This window comes from Dichomitus squalens, assembly GCF_000275845.1.
Source record: "Dichomitus squalens LYAD-421 SS1 unplaced genomic scaffold DICSQscaffold_2, whole genome shotgun sequence".
Taxonomy (NCBI): domain Eukaryota; kingdom Fungi; phylum Basidiomycota; class Agaricomycetes; order Polyporales; family Polyporaceae; genus Dichomitus; species Dichomitus squalens.
Genome location: NW_006766884.1, coordinates 282,536 through 308,097, shown reverse-complemented (window position 1 = coordinate 308,097; position 25,562 = coordinate 282,536). Strand labels below are relative to the sequence as shown.

Below are 25,562 nucleotides of genomic sequence, written 5' to 3'. Positions count from 1 at the left end.
ATTCGGTAGTAGGCTTGTAGCTCATTCCGGACCTCGGAAGGGATATGCCTGCGATTGAACACTCGCTCGTGCTTCGGATTCCAAGATGCCGCTGTAGCTTCCACAAAGGTGTCATCCGGAAGGCCAGAAGGGGCGGGAACATCGGCCATTGAGGACTATTGGGGACTCTGGTCGACAAATCCGGATTTGTCACTTGGTGCGTGTTGGAGTCAATAGCAGTGCTGATAACTGAGACCACGGAGACGCACAGGGTGACGCAGATACTGCTGAGGCATGTGGTACCCCTAGAACGCCGTGGGTCGGCGTGAGATTGGTCCAAGAATTCGCTCAAACTACTCAAATTGCCTTTTTGGGGAGCTCAACTGACAGGAGTGGCGCGTGAACACCCTCATCACCGCCACATATATAACGGCCTGTTTCCTGGCTGATTGCTCCTCGGTATCTTGCACCACTACCACCACATCCACCACATACCACATTGTCACTCACCTTGCTAGTCATCATGCACGCTGTGAGTGCTCCCACTCCTGCTTGGTTGCACGTCGACTGTGCTGTGATATTGAACATCTGCCCTTCCTCCATAGACCACCGACGTCGTCAAGAACACCCACTGCGGCGCCAACAGCTGCAACTGCGGCTCTACGTGAGTATCTTCCAGCTGCTCCAGAACAGCATTGTATAGCTCACCCCTTGTGTAGCTGCGCTTGCAAGCCGGGCGAGTGCAAGTGCTGAGCGCATGCCAATGCGCCTGACCACCACCCGCTCACGGCCAGTTCCCTACTTTCGCCGATGCTGCGTGAGATTTGTTTTCGGAGCGTCTATGTAGGATCAGCTGCTGTATAGTCTCAGATGAAAACAAGAAATATATAGTCCTATCTGCCAATGGCCTTGCGTTAAGGATTATTCTTGGTGTGCGAGATACTGGGTTTACGTGAGACGGCGTCAATATCGGGGCTAGACTTAAGTTAGTCGTCAAACATGAGCACGGGACGGCGAAGTCCCATGTGGATACACATTGAGCATGGCTATGATCTCATATCATACGATGTGATGGTTACGGGCTACCCACACCCAAATTAGCGGACGAACACATAGGTTTCAATAGGAACTCACATAAATCAACGTAACGCTGATGTCTGTCCGGGTCGACGCTCTGCAGAGACCCAAGTAGCTCCTCACACTCACTGTTCAATTTCCCACGTTCGTCGTCTCCCAAGCTATCCCCATGCCTGCGCAATAATAGTTTCTTATAGAATACGATAGACTCCATGCACCCTTGCGATCAGACGTGAGACGACTATGCATTATATACAGAATAGCGGCACTCACATTTGCTGTCTGGTTGGATGTCCAGTAGCTCTTGTATTGACGATACCTCCCGTTCAAGAAGTCCCTTGTCGTCGCCTAGAAATCAGTTAGTATGACCTTTTTGAGGAAACCGATCACAAACTCGCCTGGGCCTACTAGCCAACGATGATAGATCCACACACTCTGATCATTGGGGTCCGTGTACATGGCATTCCGGACAAGGTCGAACTCTGGCAATTTGCCAGAATGTCAGGATTTGTTCGACATATTGATTGCGACTTACATACCCTCCTCGAGGCTTCTCGCCTTGTCAAGCTTGCCGGCGTCCCACAGAGAGGTCAAGGTCTTCGACCGCTGGTGCCATGCACTGAAGTTGGAGATATTTGACTCGATCTTGCGCTTGGTGAAAGCAAGATCTGCGGTTTCTGGACGCTTGACGGGCATCTGCGCCAAGACGTAGCGACGGTAGGTCCAGGCGTGGACTGCGGCGCAGGGTGAGATGGGATACGCGCTCGCGGGTGGGACAGACACTGACAGTTTCGTGGATCAGCCTCAAGCATCTTCTCTGCGACAAAGAGTTCCTTGTTCCAATACGCCTGGCGCCATCCATTACGATCGGAAGCCGTGGGCCCGTCAGGAACTTGGGCGAGGCACCATTGGCGGTGAGTCCAAATGCAGTACACTTTGGGGTGTTGCTTCAGCAATGTCGTGGTGAGGGACAAGTCGTCGGACAGAACATCGTTGATTTGAGTCGGTGTGCTAGGCGAGTGCAGACACATATTACGACGCGTCACGGACGTATACCGTATGCATACACACCTCTCAACGAAGATGCCATTGAGAAGGACGAGTCTGCGGTAGTTCCAAATGGTATAGAACTCAGGGTTGATCTGGAGTAGGCGGGTGGTGAGGTCGAAGGCCTCCCTGGAGTGATCCTTGCGCTGCTTCTAAGGGAGGGAAGACGTATTTAAGTAGCGAGCTGAGGGACCCCCACGGTCAAAGCTTACTCGCGCGAGTACCTCCCCGGTCAGAGATTGGAACTCCTTGAGACGAGCCTTTTCCCGTTGTCTCTGGGCGGCCAGTGCCTCCGCCGAGTATCTCACACGTTTTACGTTATGCTGGTTTCATGTGAGGCGGCGCAAGTGGCATGTGAAGAACGACGTACCATGGATGGTGGAGGTCGAGAGATAACCGCACTCCGGGACAGGCGCCCGTGACGCGTTCTACGATCGCGCTTGTGGCACGTGCGGACCAGGGGGGTTTGGCCAGTGGTGGCAGCGGGCGCCTGACGCGCTCGCGCTCCTCACCGTTAACCTCGTCCACCGCCCTCTCCTCCCCGCCCTGGTCGCCATCCTCCGCCTCCAAAATGCCCGCGGCTACCCTGCAGCAGCCGAATATTGAATTTTTTACATCCATCTTCCCCCTCACCTTCCCCACCCCGGCACCTACCACCCATCCAGATCTTGTCACGACCAAGGACTTACATCGTGAGGAGGATCTGCTCAGGAATCCATTCTCTTTCAGACATTGGTGGACCGCTATCCAGAATGTGAAGGAGGTTTCTGCTGCTGCACAGAAGGCCGAGGCACCCTCCGATCTAAAACCCGAGGTCGCAGCTTTGTTGGGACCTCTTTCCTCGCCTGCTGCTCGCCAATCCCTTCAGCGACAAACTTATCTCTATGAAGCGGCGCTTGTTCAGTTCCCTGGCTCATTCAAGCTGTGGAAATCCTATCTACAAACACGCATGTCTTTCGTTCTTGGCAAACTTGTGCAAAAGAAGAAAGCGGGTGGTAGGAAGAAGTTCCCTGACATGCGCGAAGCTCTCGAGGATGAGCAAGAGGACCTGGAGCGGTGGGAGGGCGGTGTGGATGGTATCATTGGATGGGAAGAGTGGAGACTTCTTGTTGCGACGTTCGAGCGATGTCTCATGTGGCTCCCGAGGGTGCGCCCCTTCAAACTGTGGGCTTTACAATGCAACTGACGTATACTCATAGATGCCACGCATCTGGCTGCTCTACTTGTCAATATTCAACCATCCATTTTGCCCCCCGCAAATATCGCACACTCATGCCCGCCGAACATATGACCGCGCATTGCGCACCCTACCACCATCACTCCACCACCGAATATGGGCACGCTACTTGCTGTGGGCAGAATCGAAAGGTGGTGCGACGACTGTCGCTGTCTACCGACGTTACCTTGCCGTTGACCCGAGTATCACTGAACGCTACACCGCCATCCTTCTCTCCGAAAACAACCCTGACCCCCGACCTCTCGAGGCTGCCAAGCTCCTGCTGGCGCTTGCTCGCAAGGCAGCACGTGGAGAGTACACAAGCCCTGAGGGCAAGAGTCCATATCAACTTCTTGGCGAGTTCTTGGACGTCGTTGAGCAGCATGCCGAGGAGGTCGGTTTGGACGTCCCCGACACCATCGACTCGAACCAGAAAATCGCGGACGAGGCGGAGGCACAAGCTGCAGCCTCCCAGCGGCCACCAGAGCCTGCGTCCGTAGATGGCAAACTCATCCGGTTTGCTGGTCCCCCTGTGCCCGTATCCGACGGCAAGCCCTCCTCCCCTTACGACGAGGATGAGGACACGCGAAGCCCTCGCAAGCTGAACATCGAGGATATCGTCCGGAAAGATGGATTGGAGGTCTACAAAGATCAGGCTGGCCGCCTCTGGACGGGCCTTGCCACCTACTGGATTAAGCGCGGCGAGTTTGACCGCGCGAAGCACACCTTCGAGCGTGGCCTTGCGTCTGTGCTCACCATTCGCGACTTCACGCAGATCTTCGACGCTTACTCGGAGTTTTCGGAGAGTCTGGTCAGTGCACTCATGGAAAGCCTCGAGAACCCGGACGAGGATGAGGACGAGGAGGACGTGAAGGAGACCGAGAAAGAGCTGGACACGAAGATGAAGGAATTCGAGGAGTTGATGGACCGGAGGCCGTTCTTGGTCAACGACGTGCTTCTCCGGAGGAATCCCAACGATGTTCAGGAATGGGAGAAGCGGGTGGCTTTGTGGGGAGACGACGACGAGAAGGTACGATTGCTCTTCTCAACGAGTATGCTAGCGAATCTCCAACTGATGCGACCGTCCTTTCACCCCTCTAGGTTGCCGAGACCTACAATCAGGCGCTCGCCACCGTCAACCCTCGTCGAGCTACTGCAAACTTCCACCGTTTGTACATTAACTTTGCCAAATTCTACGAGGAGGGTGGGACCACTGGCGAAGCCGAGCGCGACCTCAACAGCGCTCGCAAGATTCTCGACAAGGCGACTAAAGTCAACTTCAAGACTGTAGACGAGCTGGCGGAGGTCTGGTGCGAGTGGGCTGAGATGGAGATCCGTGCCGAGTGCGTAAACTCAAGCGACCTCACTGAAGACATCCTCTGACCATGCGGATAGGAACTACGACGAGGCCATCCGGGTTATGCAGCGTGCCGCTGTTGTCCCGAAGGACACAAAAGTCAACTTCTTCGACCATGTAAGCGGTTTTGGCTTTAAATGACCGCCGCTGCTAACAGGACTTGAATAGTCGCTACCAGTACAGGCTCGACTCTTTAAGTCACTCAAGCTCTGGTCATTCTATGTTGATCTGGAGGAGTCGCTCGGAACGGTCGAGTCGACGAAGGCTGTGTATGACAAGATCATGGACTTGCGCATCGCGAACGCTCAGATCATCGTGAATTACGCTGCCTTCTTGGAGGAGAACAAGTACTACGAGGAGAGCTTCAAGGTCAGGAGTTCGTTCGGTATTCAAGCTGAGACCAGTGCTCTAACTCTGGGCGCGTAGGTTTATGAGCGTGGTACCGAGCTGTTCACCTTCCCCGTGTCGTTCGAGATCTGGAACATCTACCTAGCGAAGTTTGTGAAGCGCTACGTGAGTGTTGGCTGAGTACCATTCTGCGACTAATTGCTCACCCATACATGTAGGGAGGCTCCAAGATCGAACGCACGCGCGATCTCTTCGAGCAAGCACTGGAGAAGTGCCCACCGAAGTCATGCAAGCCCATCTACATGATGTACGCGACCTTCGAGGAAGAGCACGGCTTGGCGAAGCGCGCCATGTCCATCTACGACCGCGCGACGACCGCAGTAGCCGACGAGGACAAGTTTGAGCTCTTTACCATCTACATCGCGAGGGCGACCTCCAACTACGGCCTCCCCGCGACGCGCCCTATCTACGAGCGCGCGATCGAGATTCTCCCGGACAGACAAACAGCGGAGATGTGCCTCCGGTTCGCGGCGATGGAGCGCAAGCTGGGCGAGATCGACCGCGCGCGCACTATCTATGCGCACGCGTCGCAATTCTGCGATCCGCGCGTGAACCCCAAGTTCTGGCAGGAGTGGAACAATTTCGAGATCGAGACCGGGTCCGAGGACACGTTCCGGGAGATGCTCCGCATCAAGCGCTCTGTCCAAGCGCAGTTCAATACTGAGGCGTCGTACCTCGCCGCACAGATGGCCGCGAAGCAGTCAGGCGTGGAGACCGAAGCGGAGGCTGCACCTGTCGACGCCATGGCCGCGGCAGAGCGGCAGGCAGTCGGGGGCGGGGGCGGGGCGCCGGCATTCGTTTCTGCGAAGTCAAGTACCGACGTGCGGCAACAGGAACCACTAGAGGCTGCTCCGGCGCAGGCGAACGAGGACGAGATCCATATATCGGACGAAGAGGATTGAGTGCTATGGCGTGATGTTGTCGATGCTTACGTTCCGTGTTGTTGTACTCGTGGAGCTTCACTTGAGATATATCATGATAAAATCGCAACCAAGAAACATGTGAGCTAAGATGCCGGGCTACAATGGAGTATGCGAGGTGCATGATCTTGTGTAGAATGTCACCCAAACATCATAGTACAGGATGAAAATGAATGAAGCCGAGAGAGGTTTGATCAACGTGCTAATGCAGCCAGAGTCGAGCAAGGGAGCCCTACACATCAACGATCCAAAGCAAGAGAGCCCTGCAATTGCAGCCTGCTGTCTCTCGGCGGAATCCCTGCGAATTTTCCTTGTGGTCAAATATGGCACCTGTCACTTTAGGCGGAAGCACCGCTTCGGGACTTCAACTCGTGCCACATCCACTTGGAGGAGTTTCCTTCGTTCAACTGTAGCACAGATGGAGAAACACCCATCTGTGAGTGCGCTTTGGCCGTGGCGTTGCTCGTGTGGCTACAGCAAACTCATCGATCGCATAGTATGAGGCGCTTGCCCCGTACCTCTCAAAATATCCAAAAGTAGCAGGTCCGCTGTTCCAAACCTACAATGATCTAAAACTAGGTGTCTGGAGAAGTTGTAGGTGCAAAACCAGGTGACTGACATGCATGCCATGTACAGGTCAGCAGTGGACCGGCTTGGAGCTCGTCGAACTCTCCGGTTGCTCGCGATGTGCAATCCGTGGTCGTCGGCCACAGCAGGTGGATACGCCTTTCTCATGCAGCTTCTCCGCTAATCAGACGAATACCAGGTTGACCTATTGCACGTTGTACCCTGTTCCTTGTCTGAGTCGCTCTCAACTGATTGGTGATCAGGGTTCCTCGCCTACAAATCAAATTCGCGCTAACAGTTTCCTACAGGATTCGCACCACGTTCAAAGAATTGGATGGGCCATCGCACGTGTATCTTGCTATTAATACAGAGGACTCCTCGATTGTGTATTACAAGATTAGCCCCGGAATCGTGAAACCTCCGCTGTGACTACCGTCACCCTTTAGCTTTATCTGTCGCAATCACGCGGAGAGACGTTCGCCATGCTGATAGACGGAGCAACGAGTCTTGCAGATCCAGTGGTCGAAGGTCAAAGTCACAGGAATGTGTGATGATCGTTACAATACACTACAATGCACAGCGTTAGAGAGCGACAGCGATAGCGTACTACGGGAAGTTAATTGGTATATATACAGACGAATTATGGAGCGGCGAACTACCGAGTTCCACGACGGTGTATGTACTGACTAGTCTGTTCATAGCAAATAGCGTCCAGGAAGTAAGGTAGTATGGTCCTTGTGAGCATGGCACGAAGCACAGCAATGAGTCCGCATATCATCGGGGGGCGTTCCAGCGATCGACTTCGACGCTGCAGATATCCTCCCAGATGACGTCCCACCCTCCTTGGGCGAGGTGTGGTTGAGCTTGCCAGAGAGCAATGATCTGGCGGGACTCATCGAACGTTACGTCGTGTGGACGGAGCTGTTCGACGAGGTCAAGATGCATTTCCAGCGACCGACGATACGGTTTCAAGATGTAGGGTAATTTCGTCACTAAGCACAAGAGTGAGTGACAACAAAATAGCGAGAAGGCACTGCGTAGGTTCGTACCGAACTTCTCTAATGACCAAGTGACCCAAAGGGGTTCTTCGACGAACTTCCATCCTTTCGTTTTGTGCACCTCATGCAGGAGCTGTTCCAAATTGCGAATGATCTTGACCATCTTTTGGAACAGCTTGTCCTGAAAGAAGACGTCATTCAATAGACGAGGAGGCCTCAAGCGGACACACTTACTAGTCGTCTGACTACCTCGTGAAGTTCCTCTATGCAGCTCTCCATGAATCGCAGCTTTTCCAGGACGATCGGGTAAGTAGGCTGCTTTCCCGCAGGTATCAATGCAAGCTCATTGCTGCGATGCACGGCCACTGAGTTTCAGCACCATTGGCAGAGCATATATGAACGTACTCTAGCTCCGTTCGGGCATCTACTAGACTAGATGCTGCCTTGAGGCCTTGTCCGGAAACCCACTCATCCCATTCGTATGCTATGTTGCGAAGTTCCAGCAATTGGCCTCGGAGCGTACGGTGGTGAGGGAGTTCAGTCGATTTCAAAGGAGAGGCGGAAGTGGCCGACTGACGCGCAGCCACCGGGGAGAAGGTAGGAGTCGAGGGTCCACGGAATGAAGCAAGTCGGCCACTCATGATGACAGTACGAGGTGAGGATCGGTTTGCGCGAACGGTCTCAGACAGTTGGCAAGATGTATGTAGGGTTTGTATGGGTGGCACGACGTGTCTGTAAGAAAGTTAAGCTGCCTTTGGCGTTCAGAGGACAAAAAGCGCACCCGCGAGGCCTAGTACTCACGCTCAAGGGATCAATTGGCTGGTGCGGGGAACGGTACGACCCCGAATGGTTGAGTCCGGCAATCTCGCGTACAGCAGATCACTTTGAGTTTAGACGACCACTTGGCGCTCTTAATGTTGGATAGTTCCGGTCGGATGGTTTGTCTGGATGCCATGAGGTGAGAGGCAAACGTCAGCTCCTACAAATAAGTACTCACTCCTGGCATTCACTGGCTTGAGAACCTACGATAGAGGGCGAAGTCGAGGGGCGGACGGGGGAAAGGATGAGAAGGGCGACACTCCGCTCTTTCAAGATGGGATCGGCCGAGAAACAGGCGCTGGATCGCGATAAGTAGACGGGTCGTCTACAGACGGCAACTCTCCAAGAACAATCGTCCCGATCAGACTCCCTTGGAACAAACGCCTACGCGACGTACGCGACCCCAAGACCCTAGTGTGCTTCCCAAGCTCCTCCCATGCAACCCGCAGACAAGTCCCATTTCCTACGCTCAGAAGCCGAGCTTAGGCTAGAACAAGTGCGCCGTCTGCCACCGACTGACGTTAGAATGCTTGGCGTTCTTACACTGTTTGTCTTTCAAGTCTCGCAAAGACAAAGCAGAGCGGATAAAGGACCTCGGCTCGCCGATAGAGATTACCGGGAAAGCATTGGCGGTTCATATCCGCGACAACGTCGCTTGGATTGCAGAGAACACGACTGTTGTCAGGAAGCTCGACCTTGAGGTGCGTTGGGACTTCTTCCGATCATCGTTGACGGCCAGAAGCCCGTTTCCAGCTCTATAATTACTTAGTGTGGATGTCAGACAGGCAAAACTTTGCGACTTTTTAGAGGACACGCTGCGCCGGTAACTTCATTGGCATTTGTCGATCGGGTCCCAGGAAGTGGCAAGGGTGACCTCCTCATCACGAGTTCATGGGATAAAGTGCTTGGCCTTCTAGCGATATTGTGCACCTCACTGACGAGAACGATAACAGACAATCAAAGTCTGGGATGTAGAGGTGAGTAAGCCAACCCAATAAATTTCGACGGCTGTCAATGACTCTGGGTAGACAAAGCAAATCATTTCTTCCACAGATGGGCATTCAGACTTTGTAAAGGCCATCCATGCTATACCCTCACTAGGCCTGTTAGTTTCAAGTGGATCTGACAAGGTCGTCCGGCTTTGGTAGACATCCATAGCATATGTATAGCTTACTGTCCGGCTCATACATCCACAGGGATCTATCGTCAGTTGCCGACGGGCGGCCCTTGAGAACAGTAGGGATCCTGACCGGGCATACACGCCCGGTCGAGTCCCTTGTTGCACGCGTTCTCTCAGAGAAAGCTGCGGTACTTTACACCGCAGATACGATGGGCATCATCCGGGTGTGGAATATCGCGAAGGAAGACAACCTCGACTCCCAGTGGAAGATCGTGCCTACAGGCGAGCTCAAGCACCACCGAACGGGCGTGAATGAGATGATCGTTGGAGATGGTCACCTTTGGACAGGTACACTCGCTCCCCTTGTTGCTTTTCTGATATTTTTCCATAATACTCCTACTAGCATCGACGGATGAGACGGTGCAAATTGTCCCTGATCCCACCCTTCCACCCACTCCGGGGGCGAAACCTATCCCACCAATCCAGCACGCGACCGCCGTCAAGGCCATCCTGCCTTTGCCCCTCACTGTACTCGGGGAGCCGTATCTGTTGACCGGAACAGGCGCAGTCATCCGAGTGTACGACATTTCGTCGCTCGAGGAGCCCGAGCTCATCGCAGAGACGGATGGACACTGGCACGACGTGACAGCCCTACGATTGTGGATCCGCAAGTCTGAGGTCGAAGGCCAACCCGGGAAGGTCCGCGTGGAGCCGTGGATTGTGAGTGCAAGTCTGGATGGTACTCTCAGAAGATGGAGGTTGAGTGGTGAGCTCGTGTTCTGTGTGGTTGCCGCATTCCTCTGACGACTGTATCCTCAAGAATTACTGCATCCGCCGCCGCCAAAGGTTCCTGCAGAGGAGGTCAAGGTTGCCGATGTCCCGGTCAACATACTGGACGCAGATGAGGAGCGCGAATTAGCGGAGCTAATGGACGAAGATTGATTCGACCGGAGGACGCCAGTAGCTATGTATGATACCTAGTGTACAGGCTCGATCCCACAAACTCAAGTCATATCCAAATGCGACAGGATGGGTCAGAGCACTACAACTTCGCCTTCGTCACAATAAGGCTCGATGCGCCCTGCAAGCTCTTCGCAGCCGTCGTCACTATCTCATCGACACTAGAATGCCGTCAGCACGCCTCGAACAAGACAATGAAAGGCAACTCACATCTCGCGTGCTGGTTTGATGTCGCGAATAGAGCCCGCGACCTTGCCCATGAGCCACGAACGGCCTTCCATGGACTTCTCAGGGTGCTTCTCGAGCTCCACCTCATGCGGAATCTTTCCCTGAGCCGTGAGCTCAGCGATCTCCTGCTGTCTGCTGTCCCAGCTCGCGACGTAAGGCGTCCTTCGGACGTGCATGGGGCGGCCAGAGTAGATAATTGTGCGCGTGACGTCGTCATACCCCGCGCTGAGAACGAACTCCTTGTGCACCTTCGGCGCACCCGCCTCCTCGCTGGCAACAAAACGCGTGCCGACCCATACGCCGGCAGCGCCATACGAGAGGGCAGCAGCCAGACCGCGGCCATCTGCAATGCCCCCAGCAGCGACGACGATGATGGGTTCGCCGGTGAGGGGGCTCTTCGCGGTCTTGCAGAGGTCGACGACGGCAGGAATGAGGATTGAGAAGGGCGTCTCGCCGGTATGTCCACCGCCCTCGCCACCCTGGGCGCAGATGATGTCGACGCCTTAGATACAATGATTAACATCTATCCAGCATTCTTCAAGATAGCGTCACAATTACCTTGAGCGAGAGCCTTCGAGACATGCTTCGGGTGACCAATCATGCTTCGCGCAGCAACTGCCGTTAGCACGTATAGCATGTGAGGTGTGTCACAAACAAAACTTACTTCATGACAAGGACGCCGGCAGCATGGAGCTTCTGTACCATGTCCTTCGGAGGCACGCCGACGGCGCAGACAAACAGTTTGGCACCGCTCTTGATGATGACTTCCGTCAGCTCCGGCAGCTGGCCATTTGAGTAGTCGTACTGAACTGATTGCATGAGAATCACAAACCCAGGGAAGGGGATACAGCAATAACTCACGTTCGTCTTCCTGGCATTGCCACCGACCTGTGGGATCAACAGGTCGATGCCGAACGGCGCGTTCTTGTCTTCAAGGTGACTCTTGAGTTCGTCGATGTTGTCCTGAAGCATCTTCGGGCTCTGGCGGACCCCACCAATGACGCCAATACCGCCTTGAGGACAAGAGGACGATCAATTCCTTGTTCAGATGCGAGATGCGAAGATGCGTACCTGCGTTGGTCACAGCCGCAGCGAGTCGTGGACCAGCCGCGACATTCATGCCTGCAGACATTCCCCTCGTCAGCTTGAAGTATATTGGATGGTAGTTCTGTATACATACCTGCCAGCATGACTGGGTGGTTGATCCCGAACAACTTGGTGAGCGGGGTAGAGAACACGGGCGCGGAAGCTGGCATGGCTGGCAAGAATGCAGGCTGATGGGACTTGGACGGATGCAAGTTTAGATGAGACCCCTAGGCTGCGCTCTGGTCTTTAACGACCCGGTCTGCAATGGACTATAGCCGGTCAAGCGGTCATGTGGGGGTGCAGGTGTCGCCTGGGACGCGAGTGGGGACATGGCGGCAAGGTCCAAGACCTTCCTTCCGGCGACGTGCAGACCGGGTCTGCCGGGGTCATGAGACTTGCCTATCCTGGCCAACGGCGGCCTCGGGCGTTCCTGATTCTTGCTCCAGCACTCCGCCATGGCGGCCTCTGCGGACAAGTGTCCCGTCGACCATCGTGCCCTCGCATCTTCGTCTGCGGAAAAGTGCCCTGTTGACCACACCCAGCGCTCCTCATGGGCTTCTATACTTGGCCGACAGTCAGAAAATGCCCATGGCGCGGCAGAGCTCCCCGACACACCCCTTCCTCCGACTAACCTTCCGCTTGACCGAGAAACATCGTCCATACCGAGGATAGATGGCGGTAATTGGGTGTACCCATCACAAGCCCAGTTCTACGCCGCTATGGCGCGCAAGAACCATAATCCCCAGGAGACAGACATGAAGGTCGTTGTACCCATACACAATGCCGTGAACGAGCGTGCGTGGACGGAGATCATGAAATGGGAGGCGGGGCAGGGCGGCGACAAGTGCGGCGGCGTAAAGCTCGTGAGCTTCAAAGGCCGACCCAATGAAAGAACGCCTAGAGCGTGGTTTTACTCATTACTTGGGTACGTCGGTCATGCCATATCGTCTAATTGCCTTCGTCTCATTGGTTGCCTTCTCTTCAACAGATATTCGCCGCCATTTGACCGTCATGACTGGATTATCGACCGCTGCGGGACACGAACGCGCTATGTCATCGATTTCTACTCGGGACGTACCAGCGGCCCTCCGTCGAAAAACCTGTCATTCTTCCTCGACGTACGACCAGCACTCGACAGCTGGGACGGTGTCCGACTGCGTACGGAGCGGTTTTGGGGGAGGGTTTTAGGACGTCTATGGGGAGAATCAGTGCAACCAGACAATGCACATCCGCGATCCTAGATTAGTGTGCATATGGCAGCTACACTATAACTTATTGCCGTATAATGACTCTAGTGCCCAGCCCCAGCTTTCGCGCAGCGGCGGGAGAACGTAATGGATTGACACCGGATACAACAGTCGACGTAAACAACTGCTACCGTTTGCTCTTTAGCTTGAGCTTTTTTTGTGGTGGTCTCGCCGCCTCATCATCACTCTCGCTCTCTTCGCCTCCGTCGTCAGACTCCTCAACCTCGCTTATCTCCTCGTCGTCATCCCACGCTCCCTCATCTCCGTCACCTTCCTCGTCATGCTCGTCGTCTATCCCCGATATTTCTTCGTCAAAATCAGGGTCATCATCGCCTTCGTCCCGCTCGTCCTCTTCCTCGCCTTCTTCTCCTTTACCCTCCTTGGATCCCTTAGCCGCTTTCTTCCGAGCAACGTTCCGCTCTTGCTCCTCTCTTCTTTGCTGGCGAAGCTTCTCCTTCGCGGCATGCTCCGCCTTCTGCGCCTTGACCTCGGCTTTTGTTTTTTTGACTGTAGAAATCTTCAGTAACATCGACCACAGAACGCAACGGGACCCAACTCACCAAACTCGTGGTAGAGCACCCCACCCTCCTTCCCCGGTACACCCTCGGCCACCTTGATCAGTCTCAGCTCCATCCTCGGACCGATCTCATCCAGTTTCACCGCTCTCTTCTGTCCCTTCTTATTATTGCGGCCCACATAATCATCCGCAAGGTCGACCGCATCTCCGTCGTCACCCGCAACGCTCGACGCAGACGAGGCGGCGCTCTCGTATCCATCACTCGACGGACCAGGTTCGCCCTTCTTTCTGAGTAGGAAGTCCGCGACATCCTTCTCGTTGCCGAGGTCCAGGACGCTGGTTTCTGAGTGGGATGTCTTTTTGGCAGTGACGCCCTCAAGCACGCGCCTGATGCGCTTTGAGACTCCGTACGGCTTGACGGTGATGAGGTAGTGTCGGAAGTCGACGGTTCCGCGTTCTGCATTGTAGGAAATAAGGACCACGCGGCGCGCAGAAGAGAGGGAGAGCGTGTGCGGAGAGAGGGGCGGGAATAAGGACTGGAACGTCTTCATCATAAGCGTGAGATGAGGGGGCGTGGTGGGAGATGGGGGCGGGAATGAAGCAAGGACGAGCTATAGTGTTGACGTAGTCAGACATGTGGTTGAGGCTGCAGTGACATGTAAGACTTACAAGAGGAGGCGAGAGGTATTCCACTGTACTCATACTTCTTGCTCTCCGAGAGGAATGTATGATGTCCTTCGCCAAGCTATACCGCTCAACCCTGAAGCTCAGCGTCGGACCTGCAGACAATCGGACAATCCTCATAGAAGATGCAACGTCCGTAAGCGTGAACGCAAGCAAATGCGTTACGCCGAGCGCAGGAGCCATGGTCAAGAAGTCCTTGAGCTTGTTCCTTGCACGTTCCTTCACTTACAACATGGGTCAAGACGGCAACCTATACTAACTGTAGAGAAGTGTGACTGACCCTTAGCCGGCTAGCAGTATTTGGCTCCATGACCTTCCGAACGTCCCGGACGAGCTGCGTGAGCGAGTGCCCGACCTGGCCATGCTTGATCACGAACGACTTGGGGACACCTTCAGCGGTTCCTGGCGCGGATGCCACCCCGCCCTTGAGATGAGTACGGTTCTTGCGCCGACGACCCATAGTGAAGACAAGTTGGCGAACACAAGCCGGAGACGATGCAACTGATGTACGAGAAAATGTGAGCGCTGCCGGTGCCACAAACCCGATAGGATCTCTCGCCACGCGAGCAGGCCTCCTTGGAGGGATGTGTCAGCAGCCATGAGCGACTGCGAACCCGAACGCTCTGCGGGTCTGTCGCGTCCTCAAGCTGGTCATCATCATCTGTACGTACGTGCCACACGAATTTTGCATGTCGTTACTCCGCACTTCTTGAATCAAATGGCCTGCCGCGAAATATCTAGTCAGCCTGCCCTCATTGCTACAGTCAGCGGAGTAAGCGCTATAGCGTAAGCTCTTCCTATACAGATATAGAGATGGTCACGGACGGAAGTGCGCAAGAAGATCCCAGGTCCTCATACAACACCCCGTAGTTTCCACCGTGGCTGCTTTCCGCAACCTTGCGTTCTTCTCATTGTCCGTTCTATCGGCTGTCATTCTGTTGCGCTCAAGTACCTTAGTCTCCCGCGTTCTAGCGCCGTTGTTGCACCGCAGCATGTCGACTACCAATGGGACCAGCGTGTCTCTCCCAAGGACGCAGGAGGACTGGAAGAAGGCGCTGGACGAGCTACCATCTACCCCTGACAAGATCCCAGCGTTCTTCTTCGGACATGGTTCGCCCATGCTCGCCTTCGATGTAGCTGACGCCGGTACGATGGGAGAAGTTGGGAAGGCCATGGGTCCGAAAGGCAACCTGGCAACCTTTCTCAAGGACTTCGGTCCTGCCTTGCTCTCTAAGTATAAACCCAAGGGCATCGTGGTGTTCAGCGCCCATTGGGACACTGCGGGAGAGCGTCTAGGTGTGTCTTCCATGTCCTCCAGTCCTCCATTAATTGAACCTTGACTTATCATGACCGACCTAGTGACCGATTATGGGGACGAGAACCCGCTGCTTTACGACTACTACGGCTTCAAGCCCGCACTGTATCAGTTGAAGTTCAAATCCCGCGGTGATTCGGCATTATCTCAGCGCGTCGTGCAGCTGTACAAGGATGTAGGTTTCGAATGTTCATGTGAGGGTGCAGTGTGCACAGGATTCCAGAGTCTGAATGGAGTCGTTCTAGGCTGGCTATCTGGCCAGGACGACTTCGAAGCTGGAACCGCGCGGTCGGGATGGCCGAGGATTCAATGGCCCCGGTCTTGATCACGGAGTTTTCGTCCCATTCAGGCTTATGTTCGGCGAGGAGTTTACGGACATCCCGATCGTCGAAGTCTCTATGGACTCAAGTCTGGATCCCCAAGCTAACTGGCAGATAGGCGAGGTGGTAGAGCCGCTAAGGTGAGCTGACAGACTGCCGCTGTAGTGCTTCTGCTGATTCTCCGTTCATGTTTGATATAGACGGGAAGGCATCCTTGTTCTCTCCGGAGGTCTTTTGATACATAACCTGCGGGACTTTTCGGCGTTCTCAGAGACTACCGCCAATAGTGCTGTCAAGGACTTCAACCAGGCTATTCTAGACGCCGTTACAGTGAAGGACGTGAGTGCCTGACGAGCGTGCGTACCGCTGAATGCCGTACTGACCCTGGTTCGTTGACGTCAGCCTGTCGCGAGGAAAGAAGCTATGTTGAACCTTGTGAAACACCGGGGATTCCGACAGGCTCATCCAACTGCCGATCACTTCGTTCCTTTGTACATTGGGGCTGGAGCTGGTGGGGGGAACGCAGATGCGAAGGTGCTGGCTGCCATTTACGGAGCACCAACTATTGCGTTTGATCCGTGAGCGTTGTAGGTCGCGTTGACATGAGTGATGACCGCCGCCCGCAAAGCAATGTATTGTATAAGAAGAGCCCGCGCAGAGAACATCGCTATCCGATAGTCCATTTCGGCCACATAATGGCGATGGACATAACGGTATAAAACTAATCGACGTCCGAGGGGTTGAGCTCGATGATCCTGGCCGGTGCCCTCGCGAAAGTAGCCGGCGGCGGGGAAGACGTGCAGTTGGTTGATTAGCCACGTGTGATCAGGGGCACGTGTCGGTTGCGAATCGGAAGATGTCAGATCGCGCTGTGGTTTCGTGTGGGTCGTTCGAGCTGGGTTTCAAGCTGTTTGAGATCACTCCCCTCTGTCCATCCCTGTATTCTACTTCAGTCCTTCCGCATAGCCTCGCGCAGAGCGCACAGTCCAGCACAGGGACAGCGAAAAGTTCGCTCGAAGCCCCCGTCGTCGCGCATTGCCTCTGGCACTCATCACGTCGGCGTCTCATAGCCCTGTGATCCCATCGCTGCTGAACGAACTTGTCAAGCCTCCCAAGCCGCGCACCTCGGTCTTTTCCTCTCAAAACACCCGATGTATTGCGCCCCCCATTGTAGCCCTGCAGATTTCTAATTATCGGCCAGGTAAGAGCGTTTCCACACACGTGTCGCGCGGAGATTCTTCTTCCCCCGGGCTGACAGCTCCATGTTGCAGCCACCAGATCTACGGGAGAGCAGGCGTTTAGACCATCTCCTTCATTAATATGGCCTCCAGAAACATGGAATACCCCCTCTATCCCGCCTTTCGCTCTGCCTCCCTGCCGAACCATACCTCACTCACCCTTTCCACGACGCCTGACCTCAGCGCATTCCGTCGCGACTCGGACTACATGCTCAGCGACGGACCGATCACTCCGCCTCTATCCCCCGGACGAAGTGACGAGGGAGAGGCCATCATCGTAGACTCGGAGCCGCGGTATTCCGGGCCCGATGGCCAGCTACAGCCTTCGTTACCCCACCCGCACCTTCGCGACATAGAGACGGCCCGGCGTGGGCGCCGGAGTCACCAGCAGGAGGGAATGGACGTCGACACGCGGGCATTAGCTAGCTCTCCACGTCCGCCACAGCGCCACCTAGAGGACGAGCCATCGCATTTAGAGAAGGGCACGCTGAAGTTGACGGACTTCGAAGTCAAGGGCACGCTTGGTGAGTCCTGCCTCGTAACCTCGTCACGAGATGTTCTTAAACTTTGGTGGCGCACACCCACCAGGCACTGGGACATTTGCGCGTGTTCTTCTTGTGCGGCTTCGAGCCTCTTCTGGCCAGAGCAGCACATCAAATTGCTTTGCCTTGAAGGTGCTTCGCAAGACCGAGGTCGTTCGCCTCCGACAGGTGGAGCATGTGAATGGCGAACGGTACATCTTGTCACGCGTACGCCACCCCTTCATTGTCGACCTCTATGCTACCTTCCAGGACAGCCTCAACGTCTATATGCTGATGTCCTACGTCCCGGGGGGAGAGCTTTTCACGCACTTGCGTCGTGCCAAACGCTTCACCGCGGACGTCACCCGTTTCTATCTCGCCACGATCGTACTCGCTCTCAAGTACCTTCACTCCTTCAACATCATCTACCGTGACCTGAAGCCTGAGAATCTACTTTTGGACTCCCGCGGCTACCTCCGCCTGACCGACTTTGGTTTCGCGAAAATTGTAGACGACCGTACGTGGACGTTATGCGGGACGCCGGAATATCTCGCCCCAGAAATTATTCAGTCGGATGGTCACGGTAAGGCAGCCGATTGGTGGGCCTGCGGTATCCTCTGCTATGAGATGATCGTCGGCTACCCACCCTTCTTCGACGAGACCGCGTACGGGATATATGAAAAAATCCTCAAGGGCAAAATTCACTGGCCGAGGGAGGTCGACCCGCTATCCAAAGACATTATCAAGGGTTTCTTGCATCCGGACAGAAGCAAGCGGCTCGGCAATCTCATCGGAGGCTCGCAGGACGTCTTGGACCACCCCTGGTTCCGCGGCGTAGACTGGGATGCGCTTGAGCGTCGTGAAATCAGAGTATGTTGCCTGAACCACATGGACGGAGATGGGGCGCCAGACGACTTACTTCTCTTTGTTTCATTCAGGCACCTATCGTCCCCCACGTCGCCTCAGTTGACGATACGCGTAACTTCTCGCACCTCCCTCTTCCCCCTCCTGACGAGATACCTGGTCTCATCCGTGAAGAACGCCCGCCCTCGATTCAGCAGCGGTTCGACTCCGTCGCGTACCAGTTCCTCGAGTTCTGAGTCCACGTTCCGTCCATTGTCGGTCGCCCAGGTGGCATCCGAAGGTGTCAAGGCTACCGCGTTTCCTCTGGTATGGGCTTGGGATGCTCTCAATCACAACTGCCCCGTCATCTTTCTCTACACTCTCCTTTCCTGGACTACTCGTCTTGCGCCCTCTCGCTCTCCGCGTCTATTCGTTCTTTCATATGGTACTTCTTCCTGGGGTCTGGTGCTCGTATCACTATATCTATACTCTGATTTGCCTGTCAGACCGCGTTAGGAGTCGGACTACCCACTGTACTCGCAGCCGTCATCATACCCCGCTCCTGAGTTGTAGTATCATTTTGTTCTCGACATCCGTACCTGTCTTTGTATGATTCTCGTGGGTCCCTGCGCCGTCTCTCGTTTCTCGAGGTCGAAGGGACCGCTAATTCGTCCTGCCCCCTCCCACGCTCCTTACTGCTGTCTCTTGTCTGCGCGATTCGTGTATATTGCTCCCGATCCCGGTCTCGAAGTACTGTATCCAGGTTTATTGCTGTATCATATTTTAGATTTGCCACATGATTAATGTAGGGTTAGTCGGCGGGTTTCGACAGATGCGCGGCGCAAGGCGTGCGCCTCATGCTGCTTCGGACCGTACGACTCGGAGTCTCGTAACATCTGTGCGCTTATGGTACAGGGCGCTTAATTGGCTCTTCGCGTTCCCGACGATCCTGCACGGCGTGCGTTTAGTACCTCACCACCTCCTCTCACACACCTCCTCCTGCATGCCTTCACCTGGGGATTCGCTCCATACAATTGAACTCACTAGGTCAGGATGGCTCAACGTAACAGCTGGCTTCGAGGGACAACCATCCGCAAGTCTGGCCCGTCAACCGCGGCGAGCACGCGTACAGGTACGCCGACGCAGGTGCAGAGTACATCCACGACAATATTTGGTGGAGGAGTGAAGGATCCGTCTGGACGAACGTCTGAGTATTTTGTATGCGTACATCCTGCTGCTGTCTTGTCTGTGTTTGACTCAGAGCATGTTTAGTCTATGGATGACCAATGCCCGGTATGCAAGTCGGATAGGTACCTCAACCCGAAGTTGCGGCTGCTTGTTAGCGCCTGTTACCACAAGATGTAGGTGTCATCCTTACAGTACAGAAGGCTTGGCATCTTATCGAGACGTCATAGGTGCGAGTCGTGCATCGACCGCTTATATACGCTTGGCCCCGCACCATGTCCCATTTGCAACAAAATTCTACGAAAGCTTGCGTTCACCCCACAGACCTTCGAGGACCTCACAGTGGAGAAAGAGGTTGCCGTGAGGCGGAGAATAGCCAAAGAGTAAGTCTGGAGTAGTAGGCTTTCCGAATGCCATGCTGAGATACTGTAGATTCAACAAGCGAATGGAGGACTTTCCCGATCTTCGTGCATACAATGATTATCTTGAATGGGTCGAAGAAATTAGTACGCCATAATCATAAACGTCTTGCACTGTCCTGATCTGGCTCGTAGCCTTCAATCTGATTAACGACATCGACGTCGCTGAGACCGAGGCTCGCATTCGACAATACCGCCAGGAGAACGCCGCCCTCATCGAACTCAACATCAAGCGCGAGGAAGAGTACCAGCGCTACCTTCAAGAACAAGAAGAGGCCGAAAGGCAAGAACGCGAGCTGCGCGCGCAGGAGCTTCGCCGACTCGAAGAGGAAGAGCGTGAGGAGCGCGAGAAGGCGAAGCAAGGACTCATCGACAAGCTCGAGATGAGCGACAAGGACGCCGCCCGACTGGTCGCGAAGTCTCGTGCAGAAGCGCAGAAACGCGCGTCCGCGCGTGCTGCGTCGAGCAGCTCCTTCAGCCAGAGCAGTGCTCGTTTACTTCGCTCCCGCGCTGCCCAGAGTACCGTCATTCCCGATGTGCCGCACGTGCCGCTGCAGGACAACTATTACGCGTACGATGACCTGTTCACGATGCGCGACACGTACTACGACCCTGTGAGCGAGGCCGTGCGGAAGGATAGGGAGGGCATCATGCGCGCAGGTGGTTACATGGTCGAGCAGGCTTGGCAGCGGGCCTTGCGGTGTGCCGTAGCGGGTCTGGAAATCGCTCCTCTCACTGGCGTCCCAGCTCCTCCCCAGGAGGCCATGGCTATAGACAGTGAGAGTTCCGCAGATGTGGTTATGGCGAATGCATGACCATGTTCCAATCCTGGGAAACCCCCTCGTCCTTGTTCGCCGATCGTCCTTCGTCCTTTCTCCATCGCTATGTTAGCTTAGCTATCGTGTTCATGTGTAATTCTATAGCTTGTTATTTTAGACCATGTCATTGTGTCTCATTGTCCTTTGCAAAACGCAGCCAGTCGCAATTCTTATCGAACCTATTACTACTGATAACAATAATATAGATAGGCTGTACAGTAGGGGAGTATGGGTACCTCCGCAAAAATGCCGACAGACAAAGAGGTGTCTGAAAACTAGACGATCTTCTCGCTGGTGACTATCCGCCGATTCAGCTTCTCCGCTTCGGACAGAGGCTCGGTCATGGGGAAGTACAGAATCTGGTACTTCTTGTTCTTGCTGCGCACATGGGCACAAACGCGTCGTCAGCGTTTGGAGTGGAGACACCCATTGATAGCGACTCACTTCAATGTCTTCGCGTCTAGCCGGAACACCTTGAGCACGTCTGCAGGACTGAGCGCATCGAAGGTGGATTGATTAGAACTACTAGGAGGCTTCACTTTTCGGTGATCATCGTCATTGTCATCGATTACAATGACCTCCCGGCTACCTGTGTTACCCCCGCGTTTTCTCTTCGGGCTACCGCCTTGCGGCTCGGGAGACTTGCGCTTGCGGGATTTCATCGTCTCGACAGGATGTAGGACGTTGTGGAGCACCTTCTTCGACAAGGAAGGGCCCTGAGTACCACCGGACCTCGTGGGGTCGTGATACTTGAGCCCCGCTTGTCTGATGCTGGGAGGTAGTCTCCTGCATATGGTAGACTGTCAATGATACCGCCGTCCAGGGCGATGACCAGCGCTTACCGCCCAGGATCGAACGTTAAGAGATGAATGATGCCCCCCTTGACCTGCTCCGCCCCGACAATCGTTCGAGAGTGCCCGGCATGTTGCAATACGATGGGCGGTCTGTGGGTAATGGTGACCGCACGAGCACCTAGCAACCGTTCGCTGACTGTCGACGACGTCGATTTACGGTGTGGCTTCTCGCCGGAGAAATATTGCAGTACCCATTGCAACAAGGGCTCCACCCCTCCGTGCCAGGATTAGATCATGAGAAAGGTTGGGCAACGAAGCTCATGCATACCGTTGTGTAACTCGAAGTCGACGAGCTGTGCACTTCCAAGTGATTCAGACGAGCGGCGATGATGTACGGCAGAGATACTTACGGTATGCCCTTATAGGTTAAAGCAACGTAGAGCTCTGATGTAGAGAGACACGTCAATGGAGCGAAAAATGGAATGTCCGATATCGCGGTGTTACCTGCAGTACCTATCCATTTCTTCGTGCCCACAAGTTTACGGTCCATGTCCTTGGCGCCTTCTTCGTCGTATCCTGTGCACGGAGATCAGGATTATGAGTGAAAGAACATGCAACGGCTTGCCTACCGTCTCTCCAAGCTCGCTCAATGAGGATCTGAAGATTGCGGACACCCGGTGAGCTCGGAGTGTCTAGCAGTGGAAAGTAGTCGGGTTGCAGCTGTTGATTCATGAGCGCTGCGCAAGCCATGAGATAGTTGCGATAGCTATCAAGAGATGCTTAGCAAAATGATAGCGCCATATTGTGAGTCGACCTACCCACAACCCCAAGTACGATCCCAGTGCTCGCCCTGTATGTAAACGGCGGTCTCCATACACAGCCATGCGCGCTGAGTGTTTCCCTTGTCGTGCGACCGATTCAGAGCCTTCTTCAGAACGGTCATGAGACCTGAAAGCGTACACAATCCTTAATTGCACATATATGTCATCATGCGGAATGAGGCATGTACCTGGCGTGAAATTCCGCGGTGGTTCTGACGTCATGCCAGAATGCCAGAAGATGTTCTGCTCTTCTGGCGACGTGTTGTGAAAAGAGAGCGGCCTAAAACCGGAGCGTGGTCTCATAGACGACAGCTTGGAGGGAGGCTTGGGTGCTTGGGGTGACTGAAGCGTTCCTCCGGTCATACCAGAGGAGCCCGAACCTGAGGCTGGGTGACGTGAGCTAGTGCGTAAACCGCACTACGCAAAGCACATGCAAGCGTACCTCGAGAGGGGCCCTCAAAGTGTTCATCATAATGAAAGTCTCGTTGGATTATCGTCATTGGGGTCAAGTCCTCGGCGCATATCTGACATATGATCTTCTTCCTGCAGAGAAATCGCTCAGCCACAATCTTGTCCAATTGAGTGCGAGGACCTTAGGGCTTACGGGTCGTTATGTGCGAGTATCTCTAACTCGCCGTCGTCTATTACGGGAGCCTGTTCGCCCATGGTAGTGCTAGAGTGGGGCTGCGTTGAGAACGCGTTGGAACAGTGGAGGCTAGCGACAACCCCTAGCGTAGCGCTTGTGTGCTTTAGGAATGTTGCAGGCGCCCATCAAGACGCGTTCGTGAATCTGATCACGTGGAGCATCTGCAGGGGACGCAAGCTCGACGCGCGTCGGGCATCGAGCTTTGGCTCTCTACTCAGGCTTTCCCCTCCCTTATACTCTTTATTCTCTAGCACCATGTCGAGGTCCTATGATCGCGGTATGTACGAGCAACGCAACTCACAGGACGTTCCTCACCCTGCTCGCAGCCCTCACTGTCTTCTCGCCCGACGGGCATCTGTTCCAAGTACGCGATGGAAGTACCGGACGCTTAGCAGATACTCATCGCGTCCTTACATGTAGGTAGAGTACGCTTTGGAGGCCGTGCGCAAGGGAACATGTGCGGTGCGTTATATTCCTTGTTCGTGCGACTAGGAGACTCATGGACAACCTGCCAGGTCGGTGTTGTGGGCAAGGATGTCGTCGTCCTTGGTGTGGAAAAGAAGTCCGTCCTCCAGCTCCAAGATCCCCGTACTGTCCGCAAGGTTGCTATGTTGGATGACCACGTTTGCCTCGCGTTTGCAGGTGCGCCACTCATTCCACAGGTCACTGGGCTTAGAAACTGAATGTTGCCCAGGCCTTACCGCCGATGGTCGTGTCCTCATCGACAAGGCTCGTATAGAATGTCAAAGCCACCGTTTAACCGTCGAAGATCCTGTTACCGTGGAGTATATTACGAGACATATTGCCGGGATCCAGCAGGTCGGCATGTCATCTCTCTAGCCACTAGCCTATTGCTGAACTTGCCTACTGCCTATAGCGCTACACTCAGTCCGGAGGCGTTCGGCCGTTTGGTGTTTCGACACTCATCGTCGGTTTCGACCCTCACGACGTCAAGCCTCGGCTGTACCAGACAGAGCCGGGAGGTATATACAGTGCCTGGAAGGTATGCAAATTCCTCACATCAGGCATATCCGGCGTGCTCATTATGGTCGATACTGCCCTTAGGCAAATGCCATCGGGCGCTCCTCAAAGACCGTGCGCGAGTTCCTTGAGAAGAACCACAAAGATGGCATGTCACGGGATGATACTATCAAGCTCACAGTGAAGAGCCTACTCGAGGTCGTGCAAACAGGTGCGAAGAACATCGAGATTAGCGTTATGGAGAGCTATGGCAAGATCACGGTATGTAGTACCTCAACCTGATAGCCCGTAGTTCCACTCTCAACCTTCCCTACAGAGCCTCGACTTGGCCCAGATCGAGGCCATCGTTGCGGAGATTGAGCGGGAGAAGGAAGCTGGTATGTGCAGTCGAGTTTGTGGCATTACACACGCGCTTACACCTGTCTTTAGAGGCGGAGCGGAAGCGTTCCAGACTAGCTGCGACCGCGGCGGGTCAGGCTGCGATGTCGCAAGCTGCCGGTGGCTCTGGTCAATGAAGTCGTTTGGTTGTCAACTGTATTATATCTTACGATATGCGGCATTATGCTCGGACTGTACCACGAAGCATTCTCTCATCTGGGTCTGTGGGTCCGATTGCCCTTATATTCCAAGCATTGCCGATAAGTGGAGACTGGTCGGCGATCGCCTGCTCGTGCAGCAGGGTACTTTCTAAGATGTCAATGCCGCGCCTTGTCTGAAAGAGCAACCTCGGCAGAGTATGTGGCGGTCCAAAGGCACGTCAATTACAGCCGGTTTCAGCTCGCTTGTCGTGAGAGCGTCGCGCCGCGTCTCGCGCATTTGCCTGTTTTCCCCTCCTAAGCGCCCCCAAAGGAACTTCGGACGACGATATCTCCTCGACAGCTCAATGTAACCACTTCATTCTTGCGTATTCCGGCTCAGGATTACGACGCGCAGGGCACGGTGCCGGTTCTAAGTTGGCCGCTCGTATGTCGGATGTTCCACTGGCCTTCGGTCGGTTTCACGCCGTCTTCTGCATCGATCGCACATATTTCCTTGAACATCACATGGAGATACCTGGGCTCACTGGAAGCCGTTGGCGGATGTTACGGAGGGCATATGGTGCAGAAGAGGTCCATGATGTACGTTTTCTCCATTCTGCGAAGGGTTCTGGCGCATGCCTAGTATACCACTCTGTCGTATATCGTCAAATCCAACACATCTTTGCTACGAAACATGTCACATATGTCCACTGTAAGCCTACAAACCCATGTAATTGTGCCGGTTGCCAATTGTAGTGTTCTACAAGCTCTCCTTTGCAGCTCCAATCTACCCACCTCGTCTGTTCCTCCCTCCTACTCAACAGTGACTGCATGGCCCCTAGTGCCTTGCAAGGCCGCGGGGTTGTGGGGTGCGGGTTGCTCGCAGGTCATGGTGTCTGGTGCGTCCCGACGA

At 54.6% G+C, this 25,562-nt stretch overlaps 12 protein-coding genes across 12 annotated transcripts; 8 read left to right on the top strand and 4 right to left on the bottom strand.

Moving 5' to 3' along the window:
• Nucleotides 1–1,038: 1,038 nt before the first annotated feature.
• DICSQDRAFT_143111 (rab-protein geranylgeranyltransferase) lies at nucleotides 1,039–2,476 on the bottom strand (the record flags this gene model as incomplete). The annotated part of the gene is made up of 9 exons (XM_007360929.1): nucleotides 1,039–1,061; nucleotides 1,114–1,275; nucleotides 1,330–1,404; nucleotides 1,455–1,538; nucleotides 1,596–1,790; nucleotides 1,844–2,067; nucleotides 2,128–2,255; nucleotides 2,316–2,426; nucleotides 2,474–2,476. The coding sequence occupies 9 exons, from the start codon at nucleotides 2,474–2,476 to the stop codon at nucleotides 1,039–1,041; spliced, it is 1,005 nt and encodes a 334-aa protein (XP_007360991.1).
• A 148-nt stretch (nucleotides 2,477–2,624) lies between these two features.
• DICSQDRAFT_158933 (protein prenylyltransferase) lies at nucleotides 2,625–6,102 on the top strand. The gene is made up of 7 exons (XM_007360928.1): nucleotides 2,625–3,250; nucleotides 3,303–4,349; nucleotides 4,421–4,662; nucleotides 4,715–4,793; nucleotides 4,845–5,045; nucleotides 5,103–5,189; nucleotides 5,243–6,102. The coding sequence occupies exons 1-7, from the start codon at nucleotides 2,675–2,677 to the stop codon at nucleotides 5,984–5,986; spliced, it is 2,976 nt and encodes a 991-aa protein (XP_007360990.1). The 5' UTR covers nucleotides 2,625–2,674; the 3' UTR covers nucleotides 5,987–6,102.
• A 276-nt stretch (nucleotides 6,103–6,378) lies between these two features.
• Nucleotides 6,379–7,088, top strand: DICSQDRAFT_77448 (uncharacterized protein). Its single transcript, XM_007360927.1, has 5 exons — nucleotides 6,379–6,440; nucleotides 6,502–6,583; nucleotides 6,641–6,720; nucleotides 6,771–6,826; nucleotides 6,880–7,088. Exons 1-5 carry the CDS (start codon nucleotides 6,423–6,425, stop codon nucleotides 6,998–7,000), a joined length of 357 nt encoding a protein of 118 aa, XP_007360989.1. The 5' UTR covers nucleotides 6,379–6,422; the 3' UTR covers nucleotides 7,001–7,088.
• Nucleotides 7,089–7,094: 6 nt separating this feature from the next.
• On the bottom strand, nucleotides 7,095–8,263 carry DICSQDRAFT_77444 (uncharacterized protein). Its single transcript, XM_007360926.1, has 4 exons — nucleotides 7,975–8,263; nucleotides 7,804–7,918; nucleotides 7,621–7,750; nucleotides 7,095–7,563 (listed from the first exon to the last, which is right to left on the bottom strand). The coding sequence occupies exons 1-4, from the start codon at nucleotides 8,208–8,210 to the stop codon at nucleotides 7,346–7,348; spliced, it is 699 nt and encodes a 232-aa protein (XP_007360988.1). The 5' UTR covers nucleotides 8,211–8,263; the 3' UTR covers nucleotides 7,095–7,345.
• Nucleotides 8,264–8,824: 561 nt separating this feature from the next.
• DICSQDRAFT_49146 (WD40 repeat-like protein) lies at nucleotides 8,825–10,450 on the top strand (the record flags this gene model as incomplete). The annotated part of the gene is made up of 8 exons (XM_007360925.1): nucleotides 8,825–8,884; nucleotides 8,949–9,089; nucleotides 9,170–9,289; nucleotides 9,342–9,365; nucleotides 9,417–9,532; nucleotides 9,585–9,856; nucleotides 9,912–10,274; nucleotides 10,329–10,450. 8 exons carry the CDS (start codon nucleotides 8,825–8,827, stop codon nucleotides 10,448–10,450), a joined length of 1,218 nt encoding a protein of 405 aa, XP_007360987.1.
• A 100-nt stretch (nucleotides 10,451–10,550) lies between these two features.
• On the bottom strand, nucleotides 10,551–11,952 carry DICSQDRAFT_48770 (2-nitropropane dioxygenase; the record flags this gene model as incomplete). The annotated part of the gene is made up of 7 exons (XM_007360924.1): nucleotides 10,551–10,629; nucleotides 10,679–11,198; nucleotides 11,255–11,298; nucleotides 11,361–11,500; nucleotides 11,558–11,709; nucleotides 11,768–11,818; nucleotides 11,877–11,952. The coding sequence occupies 7 exons, from the start codon at nucleotides 11,950–11,952 to the stop codon at nucleotides 10,551–10,553; spliced, it is 1,062 nt and encodes a 353-aa protein (XP_007360986.1).
• A 270-nt stretch (nucleotides 11,953–12,222) lies between these two features.
• Nucleotides 12,223–13,113, top strand: DICSQDRAFT_77440 (cytochrome C1 heme lyase). The gene is made up of 2 exons (XM_007360923.1): nucleotides 12,223–12,707; nucleotides 12,771–13,113. The coding sequence occupies exons 1-2, from the start codon at nucleotides 12,238–12,240 to the stop codon at nucleotides 13,021–13,023; spliced, it is 723 nt and encodes a 240-aa protein (XP_007360985.1). The 5' UTR covers nucleotides 12,223–12,237; the 3' UTR covers nucleotides 13,024–13,113.
• Nucleotides 13,114–13,156: 43 nt separating this feature from the next.
• DICSQDRAFT_177175 (Brix-domain-containing protein) lies at nucleotides 13,157–14,702 on the bottom strand (the record flags this gene model as incomplete). Its single annotated transcript, XM_007360922.1, has 4 exons — nucleotides 14,511–14,702; nucleotides 14,216–14,449; nucleotides 13,590–14,157; nucleotides 13,157–13,536 (listed from the first exon to the last, which is right to left on the bottom strand). Exons 1-4 carry the CDS (start codon nucleotides 14,688–14,690, stop codon nucleotides 13,157–13,159), a joined length of 1,362 nt encoding a protein of 453 aa, XP_007360984.1. The 5' UTR covers nucleotides 14,691–14,702.
• Nucleotides 14,703–15,089: 387 nt separating this feature from the next.
• DICSQDRAFT_77434 (Extradiol ring-cleavage dioxygenase class III enzyme subunit B) lies at nucleotides 15,090–16,577 on the top strand. The gene is made up of 5 exons (XM_007360921.1): nucleotides 15,090–15,526; nucleotides 15,590–15,720; nucleotides 15,791–16,005; nucleotides 16,066–16,204; nucleotides 16,268–16,577. The coding sequence occupies exons 1-5, from the start codon at nucleotides 15,223–15,225 to the stop codon at nucleotides 16,445–16,447; spliced, it is 969 nt and encodes a 322-aa protein (XP_007360983.1). The 5' UTR covers nucleotides 15,090–15,222; the 3' UTR covers nucleotides 16,448–16,577.
• Nucleotides 16,578–17,200: 623 nt separating this feature from the next.
• On the top strand, nucleotides 17,201–19,261 carry DICSQDRAFT_97125 (cAMP dependent protein kinase; the record flags this gene model as incomplete). The annotated part of the gene is made up of 3 exons (XM_007360920.1): nucleotides 17,201–17,627; nucleotides 17,692–18,494; nucleotides 18,563–19,261. 3 exons carry the CDS (start codon nucleotides 17,201–17,203, stop codon nucleotides 18,722–18,724), a joined length of 1,392 nt encoding a protein of 463 aa, XP_007360982.1. The 3' UTR covers nucleotides 18,725–19,261.
• A 175-nt stretch (nucleotides 19,262–19,436) lies between these two features.
• DICSQDRAFT_131932 (CDK-activating kinase assembly factor) lies at nucleotides 19,437–23,159 on the top strand. Its single transcript, XM_007360919.1, has 14 exons — nucleotides 19,437–19,685; nucleotides 19,740–19,828; nucleotides 19,883–20,035; nucleotides 20,085–20,158; nucleotides 20,207–21,267; nucleotides 21,334–21,675; nucleotides 21,732–21,957; nucleotides 22,012–22,043; nucleotides 22,094–22,127; nucleotides 22,188–22,259; nucleotides 22,313–22,449; nucleotides 22,502–22,890; nucleotides 22,947–23,047; nucleotides 23,109–23,159. The coding sequence occupies exons 1-5, from the start codon at nucleotides 19,521–19,523 to the stop codon at nucleotides 20,884–20,886; spliced, it is 1,161 nt and encodes a 386-aa protein (XP_007360981.1). The 5' UTR covers nucleotides 19,437–19,520; the 3' UTR covers nucleotides 20,887–21,267; nucleotides 21,334–21,675; nucleotides 21,732–21,957; nucleotides 22,012–22,043; nucleotides 22,094–22,127; nucleotides 22,188–22,259; nucleotides 22,313–22,449; nucleotides 22,502–22,890; nucleotides 22,947–23,047; nucleotides 23,109–23,159.
• Nucleotides 23,160–23,387: 228 nt separating this feature from the next.
• On the top strand, nucleotides 23,388–24,748 carry DICSQDRAFT_97119 (N-terminal nucleophile aminohydrolase). Its single transcript, XM_007360918.1, has 9 exons — nucleotides 23,388–23,427; nucleotides 23,477–23,514; nucleotides 23,571–23,612; nucleotides 23,666–23,792; nucleotides 23,845–23,969; nucleotides 24,028–24,153; nucleotides 24,216–24,392; nucleotides 24,448–24,508; nucleotides 24,561–24,748. The coding sequence occupies exons 1-9, from the start codon at nucleotides 23,406–23,408 to the stop codon at nucleotides 24,644–24,646; spliced, it is 804 nt and encodes a 267-aa protein (XP_007360980.1). The 5' UTR covers nucleotides 23,388–23,405; the 3' UTR covers nucleotides 24,647–24,748.
• Nucleotides 24,749–25,562: the final 814 nt, after the last annotated feature.

Bases quoted from the DNA above. Each gene is read 5' to 3' on its own strand.
- DICSQDRAFT_158933 (XM_007360928.1), top strand. From the start codon at position 2,675: ATGCCCGCGGCTACCCTGCAGCAGCCGAATATTGAATTTTTTACATCC. The intron at 4,663-4,714 runs GTGCGTAAACTC...CCATGCGGATAG, and splicing joins GAGATGGAGATCCGTGCCGA to GAACTACGACGAGGCCATCC. The intron at 5,046-5,102 runs GTCAGGAGTTCG...CTGGGCGCGTAG, and splicing joins ACTACGAGGAGAGCTTCAAG to GTTTATGAGCGTGGTACCGA.
- DICSQDRAFT_77448 (XM_007360927.1), top strand. The intron at 6,584-6,640 runs GTGTCTGGAGAA...TGCCATGTACAG, and splicing joins CTACAATGATCTAAAACTAG to GTCAGCAGTGGACCGGCTTG. The intron at 6,721-6,770 runs GTGGATACGCCT...GACGAATACCAG, and splicing joins GTGGTCGTCGGCCACAGCAG to GTTGACCTATTGCACGTTGT.
- DICSQDRAFT_77444 (XM_007360926.1), bottom strand. From the start codon at position 8,210: ATGAGTGGCCGACTTGCTTCATTCCGTGGACCCTCGACTCCTACCTTC. The intron at 7,751-7,803 runs GTAAGTGTGTCC...GTCTTCTTTCAG, and splicing joins ACGAGGTAGTCAGACGACTA to GACAAGCTGTTCCAAAAGAT. The intron at 7,564-7,620 runs GTACGAACCTAC...TCTTGTGCTTAG, and splicing joins TTGGTCATTAGAGAAGTTCG to TGACGAAATTACCCTACATC.
- DICSQDRAFT_77440 (XM_007360923.1), top strand. From the start codon at position 12,238: ATGGCGGCCTCTGCGGACAAGTGTCCCGTCGACCATCGTGCCCTCGCA. The intron at 12,708-12,770 runs GTACGTCGGTCA...TCTCTTCAACAG, and splicing joins TGGTTTTACTCATTACTTGG to ATATTCGCCGCCATTTGACC.
- DICSQDRAFT_77434 (XM_007360921.1), top strand. From the start codon at position 15,223: ATGTCGACTACCAATGGGACCAGCGTGTCTCTCCCAAGGACGCAGGAG. The intron at 15,527-15,589 runs GTGTGTCTTCCA...TGACCGACCTAG, and splicing joins CACTGCGGGAGAGCGTCTAG to TGACCGATTATGGGGACGAG. The intron at 16,006-16,065 runs GTGAGCTGACAG...TGTTTGATATAG, and splicing joins GAGGTGGTAGAGCCGCTAAG to ACGGGAAGGCATCCTTGTTC.
- DICSQDRAFT_131932 (XM_007360919.1), top strand. From the start codon at position 19,521: ATGGCTCAACGTAACAGCTGGCTTCGAGGGACAACCATCCGCAAGTCT. The intron at 19,686-19,739 runs GTATGCGTACAT...GAGCATGTTTAG, and splicing joins GACGAACGTCTGAGTATTTT to TCTATGGATGACCAATGCCC. The intron at 19,829-19,882 runs GTAGGTGTCATC...GAGACGTCATAG, and splicing joins AGCGCCTGTTACCACAAGAT to GTGCGAGTCGTGCATCGACC.
- DICSQDRAFT_97119 (XM_007360918.1), top strand. From the start codon at position 23,406: ATGTCGAGGTCCTATGATCGCG. The intron at 23,613-23,665 runs GTGCGTTATATT...ACAACCTGCCAG, and splicing joins TGCGCAAGGGAACATGTGCG to GTCGGTGTTGTGGGCAAGGA. The intron at 24,154-24,215 runs GTATGCAAATTC...TACTGCCCTTAG, and splicing joins GTATATACAGTGCCTGGAAG to GCAAATGCCATCGGGCGCTC.